Source organism: Sciurus carolinensis, chromosome 17 (genome assembly GCF_902686445.1).
Source record: "Sciurus carolinensis chromosome 17, mSciCar1.2, whole genome shotgun sequence".
NCBI classification, from domain to species: Eukaryota; Metazoa; Chordata; class Mammalia; order Rodentia; family Sciuridae; genus Sciurus; species Sciurus carolinensis.
The window spans coordinates 52,720,881-52,734,894 of record NC_062229.1 but is presented as its reverse complement, the minus strand read 5'-3'; the positions used below and the strand labels follow the sequence as shown (position 1 = coordinate 52,734,894).

General features: G+C 38.5%; 1 protein-coding gene across 6 annotated transcripts in view; it reads right to left on the bottom strand.

Moving 5' to 3' along the window:
* The window catches only part of Erc2 (ELKS/RAB6-interacting/CAST family member 2), a 978,194-nt gene that overhangs the window by 944,577 nt on the left and 19,603 nt on the right, over positions 1 to 14,014 (bottom strand). For all 6 annotated transcript variants that reach the window (XM_047532409.1, XM_047532410.1, XM_047532412.1 and 3 more), the window contains exon 2: positions 639 to 1,436. In XM_047532409.1, the coding sequence (XP_047388365.1) occupies positions 639 to 1,295 (657 nt within the window). In that variant the 5' untranslated portion in view covers positions 1,296 to 1,436. The remainder of the gene's footprint in view (positions 1 to 638; positions 1,437 to 14,014) is intronic.

The window sequence follows — 14,014 nt, the reverse complement described above, 5'->3', positions numbered from 1 at the left end:
CTAATCCAACTAATCTTTCTAAGACATGGAGGATGGATCAAAGATAGGGAGATATCTTGCACTAATAAATAATTAATATTGAATGGATAAAGGCAGAAAGACAAGTTAAAATGTATTGCATTTCTCTAATATGGTATCAAACCCTTTCTACCCAATCCCATTTCATATTGTTTAGTTTTCTAATTAGAGAAAAAACTCCACTCATTCTAGAAGAAAATGATGCTGCTGGTGCTTCAACAACAACAACAAAAAAAATCAGTCAAATTTGGCCCTGTAAATGTTGCTGTAAAAGTATTTACTCTTGCAGAGATTATTATTTTCCTCTTCTATTCACAAGGAGGTATGTCTGAATTGCTCTTGTAACTGCTGAAAAAGAAAACAAAATTAACAAAATATAAAAGTTAGGCAATGAGGATTGATCCTCCCCCAGAAAAGGTTACTGGAAAATAAGGAAGTTATGAGCTGTGATCTCATTTTTCCTTTGCTTTCCTGTAGCATCCAAGTCAAACATATATTAAGCTATAACCTTCTTAATGATTCCAAACTCCTTTCTGCACAGGTCCTGGAACCATCTGCAAAGCACCAACTCCTCAGTGAGAAACTGAGATTGAAAAACACTGAGGTGAGTCATAACCTACCTGATTTTCTTCATGAGAAACCCTCATCTGCTCCTTAAGGACAGACATCCTGGCTGCCTCTTCTTTCCTCAAGACTCTCTCCTTCTTAAGTTCAGGACTCCAGAAGGTCTTGATACTGTTCATGGAAGATCCCAGCTTGCTGTCCTTGATGTCTAGTTCTTTCCGGAGAAGGTCATTCTCTCTCTGGAGTTCCTTGAGCTGGGCTTGAAGATCTAACATTGTGCTATCTCTTACCTGCCTCAACATGGAGGGGACCTGGTGGTGGTGGTGATGGGATGAGCCACTCAGGCCACCATGTTGATCAGTGTATGAAAGGACATCTGTGTGGGAAAGTCCTGCAGAAGCAATATTGGGACTACTCCCCATAGCTGTGACTCGGCCTCCATATACAGCTCGATTAGTGGCCCTGCCCAGAGTCATGGTGCCCTTTGGGTACGTTGTTGAAGCCACCCCCTCATGATCACTGAGGTACATGGGTCCAGATGTAGCATAGGCTGCATTAAGGGACTGGATATTCTCCATAGACAGCGTCTTGCCTGTTCCTCCCCCTCCCCCACTACTCGTTCTTCGGTGGCCCAAACGAGGAGACCTTGGCAGACGAGGTGATCTGGAAGGGCTGCCTTCCAGATTGGTGATTGTTCTTGCACTTCCATACATTTTTCTTATATTATGAGGTGCTACTGAAGAGAAGAAATGCTATACTAAGCTGGAGTTTAAGTCAGTATTTCCACTGTTGACCAGGATTTTTCACTGCATTCTTTTCACAGTCTGTACCAGAAAATGACTCCAATCAGAGATCTGCAAAGTAAGAAAAGGGATAGTTAGGAAAAAACCTCTTTAGAACTCAGACTATAACTGCATTATATTTTTAAGTACACTGGTAAAAAAGTTATGATAAGGATAGATGATAACTCAATAGACTCACACCTGTAACATTTATTTAAAAAGAAAAGTGACCCCAAAACTTTACTTATTACATGTAAACATTTTTGTAAATTCCCCCTACTCTGCCCCCAAACAAGAAAAAGTTCTCAAAAAAAAATTATTTTTTTTCTTAGGAAAATGAAGCTCTCCATTTTGATTTATGCTAAGTAAGAGTTGGAACCTCCAAAAAAATTCACCAAGGAATTCCCCCATCATAGATACAATGGCAACAAAATAATCCATACTTAGGGACACGACCCCCATACACCCATGGATTGGCAATGCTTAAGAAGCTGCTACTTCCTAGGATGTCAGTATTTGACAAGTATGTTGTTCCTTTCCCCTCCTGTACCCATCGTAGCTATTACTACTCACCACATTCCTCTTTCCATTAGGTTGAGAAGTCTCTACACAACCCTCTAGATGGTTTAGCGCTAATCAGCTGGCATCGACACATGAATTGGAACACCTTGACCATCTTAGAGCTAGATGGCTCTAAGAGGTGGCTCAGTCAATGGACACTTATACATAGGTTCAAATTCTCAATGCTATCACCAGGGGAAACAACAATATTGTCTCTTTCCCTTTCATATACATCTAGGTTGATCATCTGAGAATTCTTTTTCATATTAGTTAACCTAGTTAATCTTCACAGTGACCACTTGCCATCTATACAGAAATGGAATAGGGTAATGGTACACCATGTCAGTTTCTGGTCACAAAACCCCTACAGAAAAGCAGTAGAAGCCCCCATCATAGTGACTCAATTATGTTAACATAGATTTTATGTAGCTGGGGCTGCAAGGTTGTGATTATCCCTTCAATAGGACTCAAGTGACCGTAATGGGATCCATTATGGCCTCCTGCTTTTCCTCTCAAGGAGTCTTTTAGTGTGATTTCTTTTTGTCAGCTTTATTTTTTCCAATATCCTTTTTTCCCAATTTTTTATTGGTGAATTATAGTTGTACGTAATGATGGGATATAAATGTTGCTATGTATTTATACGTGCACACAACGTAACAACATAATTTGACCAATATCACTCTCCAGCACTTGCCCCTCCCTCCCTACCTCTCACTTTTGGTCCCTGTCCTTTACTGATCTCCCTTTGATTTCCATGAGATCCCCAATCCCCCACCTTTCTTTTCCTTTTCCTCTCTATCTTGCACATATAAGAGAAAACATACAACCCTTGACTTTCTGTTTCTTAGCCTTATGGCAATTAAGAGAACAGATTCTGGACAGGAGCAAACTGAGGTTGAAATCTTCACTCTAACATGGACTAGTTGATTTACTTAGGCAAATTATTTAACTGTTATGAGCTTCTACTCTCCAATCAATAAAACGCAGGCAATACTACTTAACTTGTGGTATTGTAGGAAATAAGTAAGATGATGCTTATGAAACACCTAGTTTGGTGCCTAGTATAGAAGAGTCAAGAAGTAGTTTATGTTGATAGTGTCTCAATGAAGTAACTACTTTAACGGCAATAAAAGGGGTATCATTTATTTTGACCTGCCTATCACTCATCTCTTCTTCCTTCCTCTATACATACTTTCTAGTTTTTCTTAAAGAAGTTGTTTCCAACTCCCTCCTAATATCTCATAAGGATTAGGTATGGCTGACTCTTTCTGCTCTATCCTAGATGGTGTCAGAGGTGAGAACATGACCCAAGCCTGGCCAATCAACATATTTCATCTTCCAGAAATGGGAGCTAGTTTAGAGATGGATATGTGATATACATTGGTCCAAAAAGACCCCATACCATGACTTCAGCTGGAATAACTGGGAAAAGATAAGTTCTTTTGCAGCTGGAATGACTTGCTTTCAAGATGGAGTTCTAAGTATTTCCATATGGAAATGGTCTCCCTGAGAGTGAAGCTAGTGCAAAGTAAAGCAGCACTAAGCTCTGACGATGTAAAACCAAGCCAGGTGACATCATCTGATGCTCCAGATCCAGCAGTCATTAAAGCTTCATCTCTCCTCAAACCATGCTAGTTATATATGCCAGGTAGACTGACAGAATTAATGACGCCACTCTTTTACACTTTCTTTTATCTATGTTTTTAGCAGTACCCTCCTAAACTGACTCTAAGTCCAGTCATGTGACCTGTTTGGGCCAATACAGTGATAACATATGTGAACCAAGCAGGGGCCTGAAGTAGCACTTGTGTGTTTATTCTCTTGCTTGTTTCCTCTACTGTAACAAAAAGAACATGCCCTAATAAAAGATGGGAAACATAAATACAGCTGTTATGGTTTAGATGAGGTGTTCCCCAAAAGCTCCTGTGTGACACAAAGCAAGAAGGTTCAAAGGTGAAATTATTGGGTTAGGAAAGATTAACATAATCAGTGGATTGATCTACTGATAAGATTAACTGGGTGATAATTGTAGGTGGGTAAGGTGTGACTGGAATAGGTGAGCACGAGGGGTATGCCTTGGGGTTAATATTTTGTCCCTGGTGAAGAGTTCTCCCTGCTCCCTGGTTGTCATGTCCTGAGCTGCTTTCCTCCATTACACCCTTCTGCCATGATCTTCTGCCTCACCTTGGGCCCAGAGCTATGGAGTACAGCTGTCTATGGACTGAGACCTCTTAACCATGAGCTCCAAATAAACTTTTTCTCTTCTACAGTGTTCTTGTCAAGTCTCTTGGTCACAGTGATGAGAAAGTAGACTAAAACAACAGCCAAGCTGTTCCAGCCAACAGCCAACCAAACCCAAGATGTATGAGCAAGCCCTGCCAAGATCAGCAGATCTGCCTAGTCAACCAACAGCTGCTCACAGATACACAAGCAAGCCTCACTGAGATCAGCTGAGTAGCATACACTCACGGACTACATCAATGCTCCTTACTATGACACTGAAATTTTGTAGTCAGTTTTTTTACAGCATTATGGGGCCAATGGGAAACTGATATAATTGCCCATACATTTCTTTTTGTTTTTTTTTTTTTGTTGTTTTTGTGTGTGTGCTACATTCAATCCCAGTTGGAGTTACCATCACTTACACCCTACAGAGTCCTCATAGACAACCTCTGTTAACAAATTAAGTTGTTGCTTCAAATTCCTTTTAAGTATGTGCACTTTTTTATAATTTTAGAGATAATCGGTACTATTCTATATAAAGATTTGTACTCTCCTTTTTCCATGATGAAGAAAGGTTTTCCACAAAGGCTTCCCCTTTCCCTGAAAGGACCTTTAAAAGAATTATATACCTGTTTGTAAGGAACTTCATTTCAAATGTTTAGATTGTTCTGACTTTTCGTTTTCCTTGAAAATACACAAAAATCATTTTGTAGCTCACATTTTTGCATGAATAATCTGTATTTTAAAATGGGAGAATCAACTGTTTCAACAATAAGAATTCAGTCACCTAAGTGATGAGACAGTGAAATAGTGTGATGGCTACCATGAATATTCAATGAGATGGAAAGATGCTCATGACATACTGGTAGTGGGGGGAACAGCAGGCTACAAAACATCACCTATGATTTACTGACACTTTTTTAAAGCACACACACACAAACACACACACACACATACACAATCACTAGCAGAGGATATTAGAGTACCACACAACAAGATGTCACCAGTGGTGGGATTCCAAGAGGTTTCCATCTTCCTCCTCTTGTCATCTACATGCGCGAAACTTTAATAAGGATATATACTTTTATTATTAATCTTTGTTATCTGTTTTCTATAATTCCAACAGTTACATGTATGTGTTATCTTTACTACATTTAGAATCTAGGGATTTAGGTCCTGGCTGAGTCACCACTTACAGAATTGTATCTTCCTAGGGTGATTAAATGTTACTTGTCCTCACCTATCTTCTCCCCCTGTATCTAGACAGACACGATATCTCTGTCTGTTTGAGGTCCCTCTTACAATAATCATGAAATTTACACCCCCACAGATTTAATCCTCAGTGATTTCACTAGGTCAGCCAGCCAAGGCTTTGGAGAATTACAACCAACAAGCAAAAACTGAACTTGTTCCTTTTAGAAACATGCATTATATGCATACACACACACTCCACATAACATATGACATGCACAGATACATCATCTTGTTTGAAATAATATTTTCTTATTTAAAAAGCAAAGTATGTTGATGCTAGTTCACAGTTCCCTCTGGCTTTCCTTATCTAGGTTTAGTATTAAATTTACTCTAGTATCAAGGAATGGATGAAGAAGCTTTCCATTTCTCATATGGTTTGAAATAGCTAATGTAGTACAGTCCTTCCTCATTTCTGAAATGTTTGGTAGAATAGACCCATAAAACTGAATGGGCCTAGTTGTTGGTTAACTTCATTTTTTTACTATGATTACTGATCTATTTTGGTTTGCTAACTATTTTGTGTCAATCGTTGAGACATTTTTTTCTTCAGAAACTCCATTCCATCTAGATTTTTTTTCAGTCTAATTGCTACTGCTTTGTATAAATTTTCCTTAAAATTTTAAAAATCATCTCTTCTGTCCCCATCTCAATCCAAATGTACTTAGTATTTTTCTTTTTCTCTTAAAAACAATATGATAAATGTTTGTCTCTTCTCTTCATGTGTCAAAAGTGTAACTTTTGGTTCCACTAATGTCTTTTTCTACATTCTATTTTCCATTTCATCTGTATCTCTTTATCCTTAATAATTTTCTGCTTCCTTTGTGTTTAGTTTTAGTTTTGTCTTTATTTTTGCCTTTCTGCATCACTCATTTGTTTTCAGTCACATTTTCAAATAAATACATGATAAGACACAAGAATATTCATATGGCTGAACATTCCAGGATGGTATGTATAAAACTGTCATTTTTAAGTTGCTTGCTATTTTTCATTTGAAATATTTTCTACCCCAGTAATTATCTACAAGGATATATTTGTCAAAGTGAACAGAAATTCTGGGGTAAATGTTTGCAGTTCAAATTTTTATGGTATTGGGGTCTGAAAATATAATACATGTTTTCTATATTTTTTATTTCTCAAGAATTTGAAATTGGTCTAATGGTGTTCTTTTTTTTTTTTTCACATAAGGGAGTTTATTAAGCAAACAAAGTGTCCCCCTGCAGGGTAAGGGAGATAATGAAAGGGCCCGCAGTAGAGAGAGTGGAAAAGCGAGGAGGAGAGAGAAAGTGAGTCAAGGGGAGAGAAAGCATGAGAAAAGATCTGGTGTTCTTAATTGTTAAAGCAACTAATGGATTATTTTAGAAAATGCAGATATGATTAAGGAAGAAAATGAAAACACTCAATTCTGTCACTCATAGACAACCTCTGTTAACAAACTAATGTTGTTGCTTCAAATTCCTTTTAAGTATGTACACTTTTTTATAACTTTAGAGAAAATCGGTACTATTCTATATAAAGTCTTGTACTCTCCTTTTTCCTCAATGTTTTATTCTTAACATCATCTCCTTTTTCCACTTAACATGAATGCTATACAATATTTTTATAGGATATGATTTTTAATGACTACCATGAGACTCCTGTAAAATTTGTCTCTCCTTCCTTCAAGAAAAGATTCTATTCCCTTCTACTTGAAACTGAACTTGACTTGTGACCTGCTTATACCAACCAGTGTGGCACATGTGACACTATTCTAGTTATGGGCTAAGCCCTAAAGAAACCTAGCAGTTTCTCATTTCACCTCTTGAAATCCAAATGCCATGATACAAGGAAGTTCAAGCTACTCTGCTGAAAAAAGTCACACCGAAGGGCCTTGGAAGATGAGATATCACATGGAGACAGGCCACATGAAGGAGAACCAAAGAGACTCAGCCAGTACCACAACACAAGACCAGTAAGAGAAGCCATCTTGTACTTTCCAGCCCACCCCAGCCACCACCTGAAATCAGATGTATGAGTGACACTCTAGCACTATAAGTAACATCAGGACCATCAGTCAGCCTGCACAGTGCTGGGAAATAAGTTTAAATGCCCAGGAGTTCATGGGGATCTTTGTTAGATAGCAAAAGACAAACAATCATTAATGTTTCATTGAATGATTATCTAACCTTATATTTAACCTATCACCTATTATGAAACACTTATGTCATTTTTAAGTGGAAATATTGTGATTGAAAAACATTTGATTAATATTCTGATTGATAAAAGCTATTATTACTTCTCTAGGATAAAATTCTAGAAGTAGAATTATAAGATCAAAGAAGTGGTACACATCTGTAACTCCAGCAGCTTGGGAGGCTGAGGCCAAAGAATCCCAAGTTTAAAGCCAGCTTCAACAACTTATCAAGACCCTAAGCAACTTAGGGAGACCCTGTCTCTAAATAAAAAAGGCTGGGGATGCGGCTCAATGGTTAAGTGCCCTGGAGAGAGAAAAGGAAAGAAAAGAAGGATGTATACTCAAGTACTAACCCTTAACTACTTTTCCTCCATAAACTCTACTGTTTACATTCAATGTTCCTAAAAGTTACCATTTCTTGAGGCTACTCAAAATTCCTGAATTACCAAACCCGGATTTCAACATAGCACATTTAGTAAATACACCTTTAAGAATTATTTGTTGGGTGGGATGGGTGGGGGGAAAGAAAAAAAATAACAGAATGAATCAAAAATTATTACCCTAGGTAAATGTGTGATTACACAAATGCTCTGCCTCTACTTCATATACAAACAGAGAAACAAGATGTATCCCATTTGTTTACAATAAAAATTAATTTAAAAAAAAAGAATTATTTGTCAGGGGCTGGGGATGTGGTTCAGTGGTAGAGCGCTTGCCTAGCACATGTGAGGCACTGGGTTCGATTCTCAGCCCCACATTAAAAAATAAACAAAAAATAAATAAAATAAACTATTTTTAAAAAAGAATTATTTATTAAATAAAAATACATCTGTTTTCAGTCAATACTTTCTGAATAGTTTGGCAAGTGCTTAAACAAGGCTGATAAGATTTTGAGTTTACCCCAATATTTCAGAGACATTAAGGATACTAATGTGTACCATAAACATCCCCAAATTGATCCATTCATGTAGTAACTTTTCTCCAGTTTGGTTGACAAATGAACTTTTTTTTTTGCATCAGCTTCATTCCTGGTGTTGAAAGCAATAATTGAGACAAGATAGCTTTTGGTCTATGGGAAATTACTGCCTAAAATGGACTTTCTTGAACAGAGTTTTTTCATCTCAGATACAATAGGGTTTGAGGGGAAGATGGTCACAGGAGCCAGATATTATTTTAAGGACAGGGACATGAAATTGACTCCCCAGTAATCAGAATTTATCTTCTTTTAAAAATTTTTTTTACTTGTAAATGGATACAATATCTTTATTTTATTTATTAATTTTTATGTGGGGCTGAGCATTGAACCCAGTGCCTCACACATGGCAGACAAGTGCTCTACCACTGAGCCACAACTCTAGCCCCAGAATTTATCTTTAACAATGAAATAACAGAAGAGAAAATTAATAACTGATTGGAGTTTTGGACCCACTAAGCCAAGAAACAAATGCAATTATTTATTTATATTTCAAACCTCAATAAAGAAGTCAGAATGTCAGAAGGAACATAAATCAATCATCAGCAGTCTGTGTTAAGCAGTTGAGGGACAAGTTGATATTTCTACCACCACCTGTCACACCAAACAAGATAGATTATATCCAATTCTACTGAACTTATCAAATCAAATAGGAAATTTAAAGACCATCAAAATGATAATGGGAAAATTTTTTCATCACTATACATCTGGTTCTTGACAATAAAGCTTAATTAGCAACCTAGGTCAAACACGTTATTTAGGAATGAGTTTCTTCCTCCCAATTTATAAGGAGCAGGGATGATTTACTTGGACCATTTTGCCCTTTAGCTGCTGCACATAGAATGATTGATTTCATGAAGAGGAAAAGGCTCAGCTAACAATGTCAGCCAAAGGCAGATTCCTATGGCCACTATATCCCCCTTTGCATCATGATTCCTACCTGTTCCACTAAGCTGCTCACACCCTCCACCCTCTACCCAGCTGTGTTTAAGTTCCTTGGTGTATTTTAAGGTACTTGTTTTGACACTTAAGCTTTTTTTGGTTGCTGTTTCCTAATTTCTCGTCTACCCTGATTTTTTTTTTTAATTCTCTAAAATGAATCTCTGAGAAAGAGCAAAAAAGATCAACTTTATTCAGCAATCAATAATGTAATATATCTTCTACTTCCCATTACTTCAAAAAAATATTTTTTAAGCTTTTCCACCCACCTATAAATGCATTTCAAGAAATAAGGTAGCAGTTAAGATCTTTTTCTTTTCAATAATATTATGGAGCCAAGATAGGCTCCATCATTGGACTGCATTATAAACTCTTTAAAATTCCTGTCATGCTGGGCATGGTGGCACACACCTGTAATATCAGTGGCTCAGGAGGCTGAAGCAGAAGGATTGCGAATTCAAAGTCAGCCTCAGCAACTTAGCAAGACCCTAAGCAACTCAGCAAGACCCTGTCTCTAAATGAAATATTTTCAAAGGGCTGGGAATGTGGCTCAGTGGTTAAGCACCCCGGGATTCAATTCCCGGTACCAAAAAACAAAAAACAAAAAAAAAAAAAAAAAAAACCGATCTTGTATATATTTGTGATGTGCAACACTAAGAGCATAAATTATTAACTAGATCAAACTGTGCACTGAAATGAATGTTGCCAACATCAAAGACATAACAGCAAAGAAATTAGTTGCACACACCTTTTCATGTTAGAAGTGCCTCATGAATAAAATTTGACATCCAAGGGTAAGTTCCACTTAAGGCTCAGACAAAATACAAGATGGTTTTATAAACCTATGTGAATGTTTTCTCTAATTGCATATGGATTCATAAATAAAATATATGCTCATCCACTCACTCTCTTAAAAGGTTTAAAGACTCTTGAGCTGGTAGCTCAGGGGAAAGAAAGCTGGAGAGAGCCCGATCCCCATCTACCTCAAGTAGCTCAGACTATCATGGTCTGGAATGATCTATTTTAAGACAAAAGCACTTCCTGCTATTTGCTGTAAATTAGGTTAAGTTTGTTTCCACAGATCTCAGCTTCAGCCCATCACCTGAGCCCTGCTGACAGACCGTGTGAGCTGAGATCACCATTATCTCCCAAAATTTAGCCAACTTAAAATATCTCTTTTTATTTCTGATCAGCCTCCCCAACTTTTCATAAATTCAAATTTCTAAAATTCTAAATATCTTTTAGAATTTAAAGTCTAAATACCTTTTAGAATTTAATTCTAAAAACCTTTCTGGAGGAAGATATGGTACAGATCAGATCTCAAGCAAGAAGCAGCTGCCCAGGAGCCAGACACTGTCTGCAGATGTGCAATATATGGCTAACATAGTGTTGTTTAGAATTTTGATCCAGTTGCCAACATAGGAAGATACAGGCATTTCAATTAACATCCCAGATTCTGGCTTCTTCTGAAAAATCTTAAGCCTGAAATGTCAGGCCTACTTTCTTCCAAAGCAACTACAGGTTGGAGCCAACCAGCACTGTCCCTTCAAGAAAAAGCATGAGCCCTCCAATTTCCCACAGTCCCCTCCACTTCCTATGACCCTATATTCAGTCCAATTCCCTCTGTCCATGCTTGCCCCTACAATTAGGTAGATTTTTTTTATCACTTCTACCCACATAAAAGATTTTAAATAAGAATTCATGGGCCGGGGGAGATAGCTCAGTTGGTAGAGTGCATGCCTTGCAAGCACAAGGACCTGGGTTTGATCCCCAGCACTGCAAAAAAAAAAAAAAAAAATTCATTTTCCTTTACCACCCACTTCAAGTTCATTAACAAATTATACCAATTGTACCTCCAAAATCGCCCTTCAATCTGTTCTCTTGTGCTTTAGTCAGCTATATTTTGTCAGTGTGACCAAAAGACCTGACAAGAACAATAGAGAAAAGGAAAAGTTTATCTGGAACTCATGGTTTCAAAGGTCTCAGTCCATAGATGGCTGATTCCACTGCTCTGGGTCCAAGGTGAGGGAGAATATCAGAGAGGAAAGGCAGAGTGGAGGAAAGCAGCTCAGGATATAGCAATCAAGAAGCAGAGAGTGAGTTCCACACACCAGGGACAAAATATAAATCCCCAGAGGCATACCCCCAGTGACCTACCTCCTCCAACTACCTACCTGTCTATGGTTAACACCCAGTTGATACATATCAGTGGGTAAATCCACCAATTGGGTTGCAATCTCATACATGAACTTTTGGGGAACAACACACATCAAAACTATAATGCCTTGTTTCCACATTGACTATCACCTCTCTATTGCATCAATATGACTCTTGCTTAAGATGTTCTATACCCTTCTAAAGGATCTCCCCCTCTCTGAATATCCTCTATTCTGTCATGGCTTCTGAAACAGCAACCAAACTATTTTAAGATGCATATGTGATCACAGTTTATCTCTCCTACTCACTAAAAACCCATCAAAGCTTCCAGTGCTCTGTAGACAAAACCAAAATCCTTCCCATGGTTGGAGGCCTGCAGGCTACTTCCAACAGTTTCAGCCTCCTCTTGCCACTTTCTCCTTCACCAACTGTGACTGGTCATCTCTCTGTTGCTCAAACACATCAAGTCCCCACCTATTTCTGTGCCATCACATATGCTGTTCTCTGCCGGGCTAATTCCCATCCATCATTTAACACAGCATCTGATAACCTACCTTCTATAAGTTCCATCCCACAATTCAAGCCTCTCAGTTGTATTCTCTCAAAGCATTATGATTTTTCATCATGATTTGAGAGACACTGTATTTTTTTAAATAAATAAATTTGACTTTATTTTCCCTATTAAGGGTCATCTGTGTGGCCCTTTTGTTTAGGCTGGAGTAGGGCGACCAGGTAATATGGGTCCTCTGGTAAAGATATAAGAAAACCTTTTATAACCCATTCAAGGTTGCCCCTCTTCAAGTTTCTAGTTTGAAAAATGGAAACCTTGGAGGAAAGAAATCTGTATCACAAGTGTTCTGGAGCTTTCCAGGAGGGAAGTCAGTCAAAGGCAGATTCCTATGACCCTCATGCCCAGGATTCAAAGTGAGATCTAGGGAAAGATATGAACATAGTTACGAAGAAAGGTCTAGAGCTCCTGGAAATAAATAATTACTCAAAATAAGAAGGAGTCCAGGCTGGCAAACTGGATTCGAAACAAGTAACCCAGTTGCCTTAGAGAAGCCCATATGGACAAAGCATGTGAGTGAGGCTGGAAGCTTCTAGAGACACATCAAGCTGAGTGGAACCTATACATTGAAGCGTTACACTGGGCATAGGGCTGAAGCTCATGGGGACATCCATGCACCCTAGGTAGGGTTTCCCACAAGCAGACACTGGAGCAAGGATTAGGTGCAGGTAGCTCATTTAGAAGGCAGTCCCAGGAAATACTGTGAGGATAATTTGGCACTAAGAGAAATGAAGAAAATCAATATGGTGTGCATTTTCAAAGATAATGGTAATGCTGTGTGTAACTAGATTCAGTTCTGTTGAAGGAGCTCTGAAAAACAGAGTTGTAGGACCTGCCTCATGGAAACACAGATAGAAAGCAAGGAACTCATCCATCACTGGCTGAGGACTGCTCCCCTGCACTATAAAGAAGCCAAGAGAAAGCACTTCTGTTCACACAGACCATGAGTGCCAAGGAGATGTGGATGGGGCATCGATAGCATGTGCTACACCACACATGGCATACTTGTTTCTAAGCCTGGCTGCCAGGAGACTGGGTTGGGCCTTGGAGGACTATATAATAGGGACCAGAGGGGACCTGCAGCATCTTTCCACGTGAGGAAGATCAGCCTAAACAGCGACACCTTGTGGCATCAAGAAGCAATCAGACTGTGGACAGGTTTGTGTGAGATTTGTAGCTATGTACTCTTCCCTTTGGGGTTGGGTAGCCCAGGGGAATGGGGAGACAAGGGGAAGTAGGGAAGGCAGGGGGACCCTGGTGGAGAGACCTGGAACTTTTCACTAGCTGACGGGCAGGTTTCAGTATTTGGGGTTTAATTTGGACAAATTAAACTGGGAGCAAGAGTTCTGGTTAATTTTTTTCTCTTAATATATTTATTCTCTATTTTATAACTTGTAAAGTATAACATATCTACAACAAAGGTAAATGTTGATTATACAGATCAATTAACTTTTATAAAGTGAACACACCTGATCATGATTGAGAACATGTCAACATCCCCAAAGTCTCTCTCAGGCCCAGGAATGCACATATGACCCCAAGGCACTTCTACACCTTATGATTTCATATAAATCTGCATGATTACTTGTTGGGATCTCTTTTCCTCCCACTGTAAGCCCTTATACTGTGCCCCACAGTTTAACATTTAGTCTAACATTGTGAGGCCTAGGGCAAGAGGACAAACACAGCCCATGTACCATATGCTTTTATCTTCTAAAGTTATACAGTGAGCTAACAAACTGGTAAACAAACTATATTCAATCCTCCTACCTTGACAAATCTAAGGATAGGAAAAGTGAGGTGTG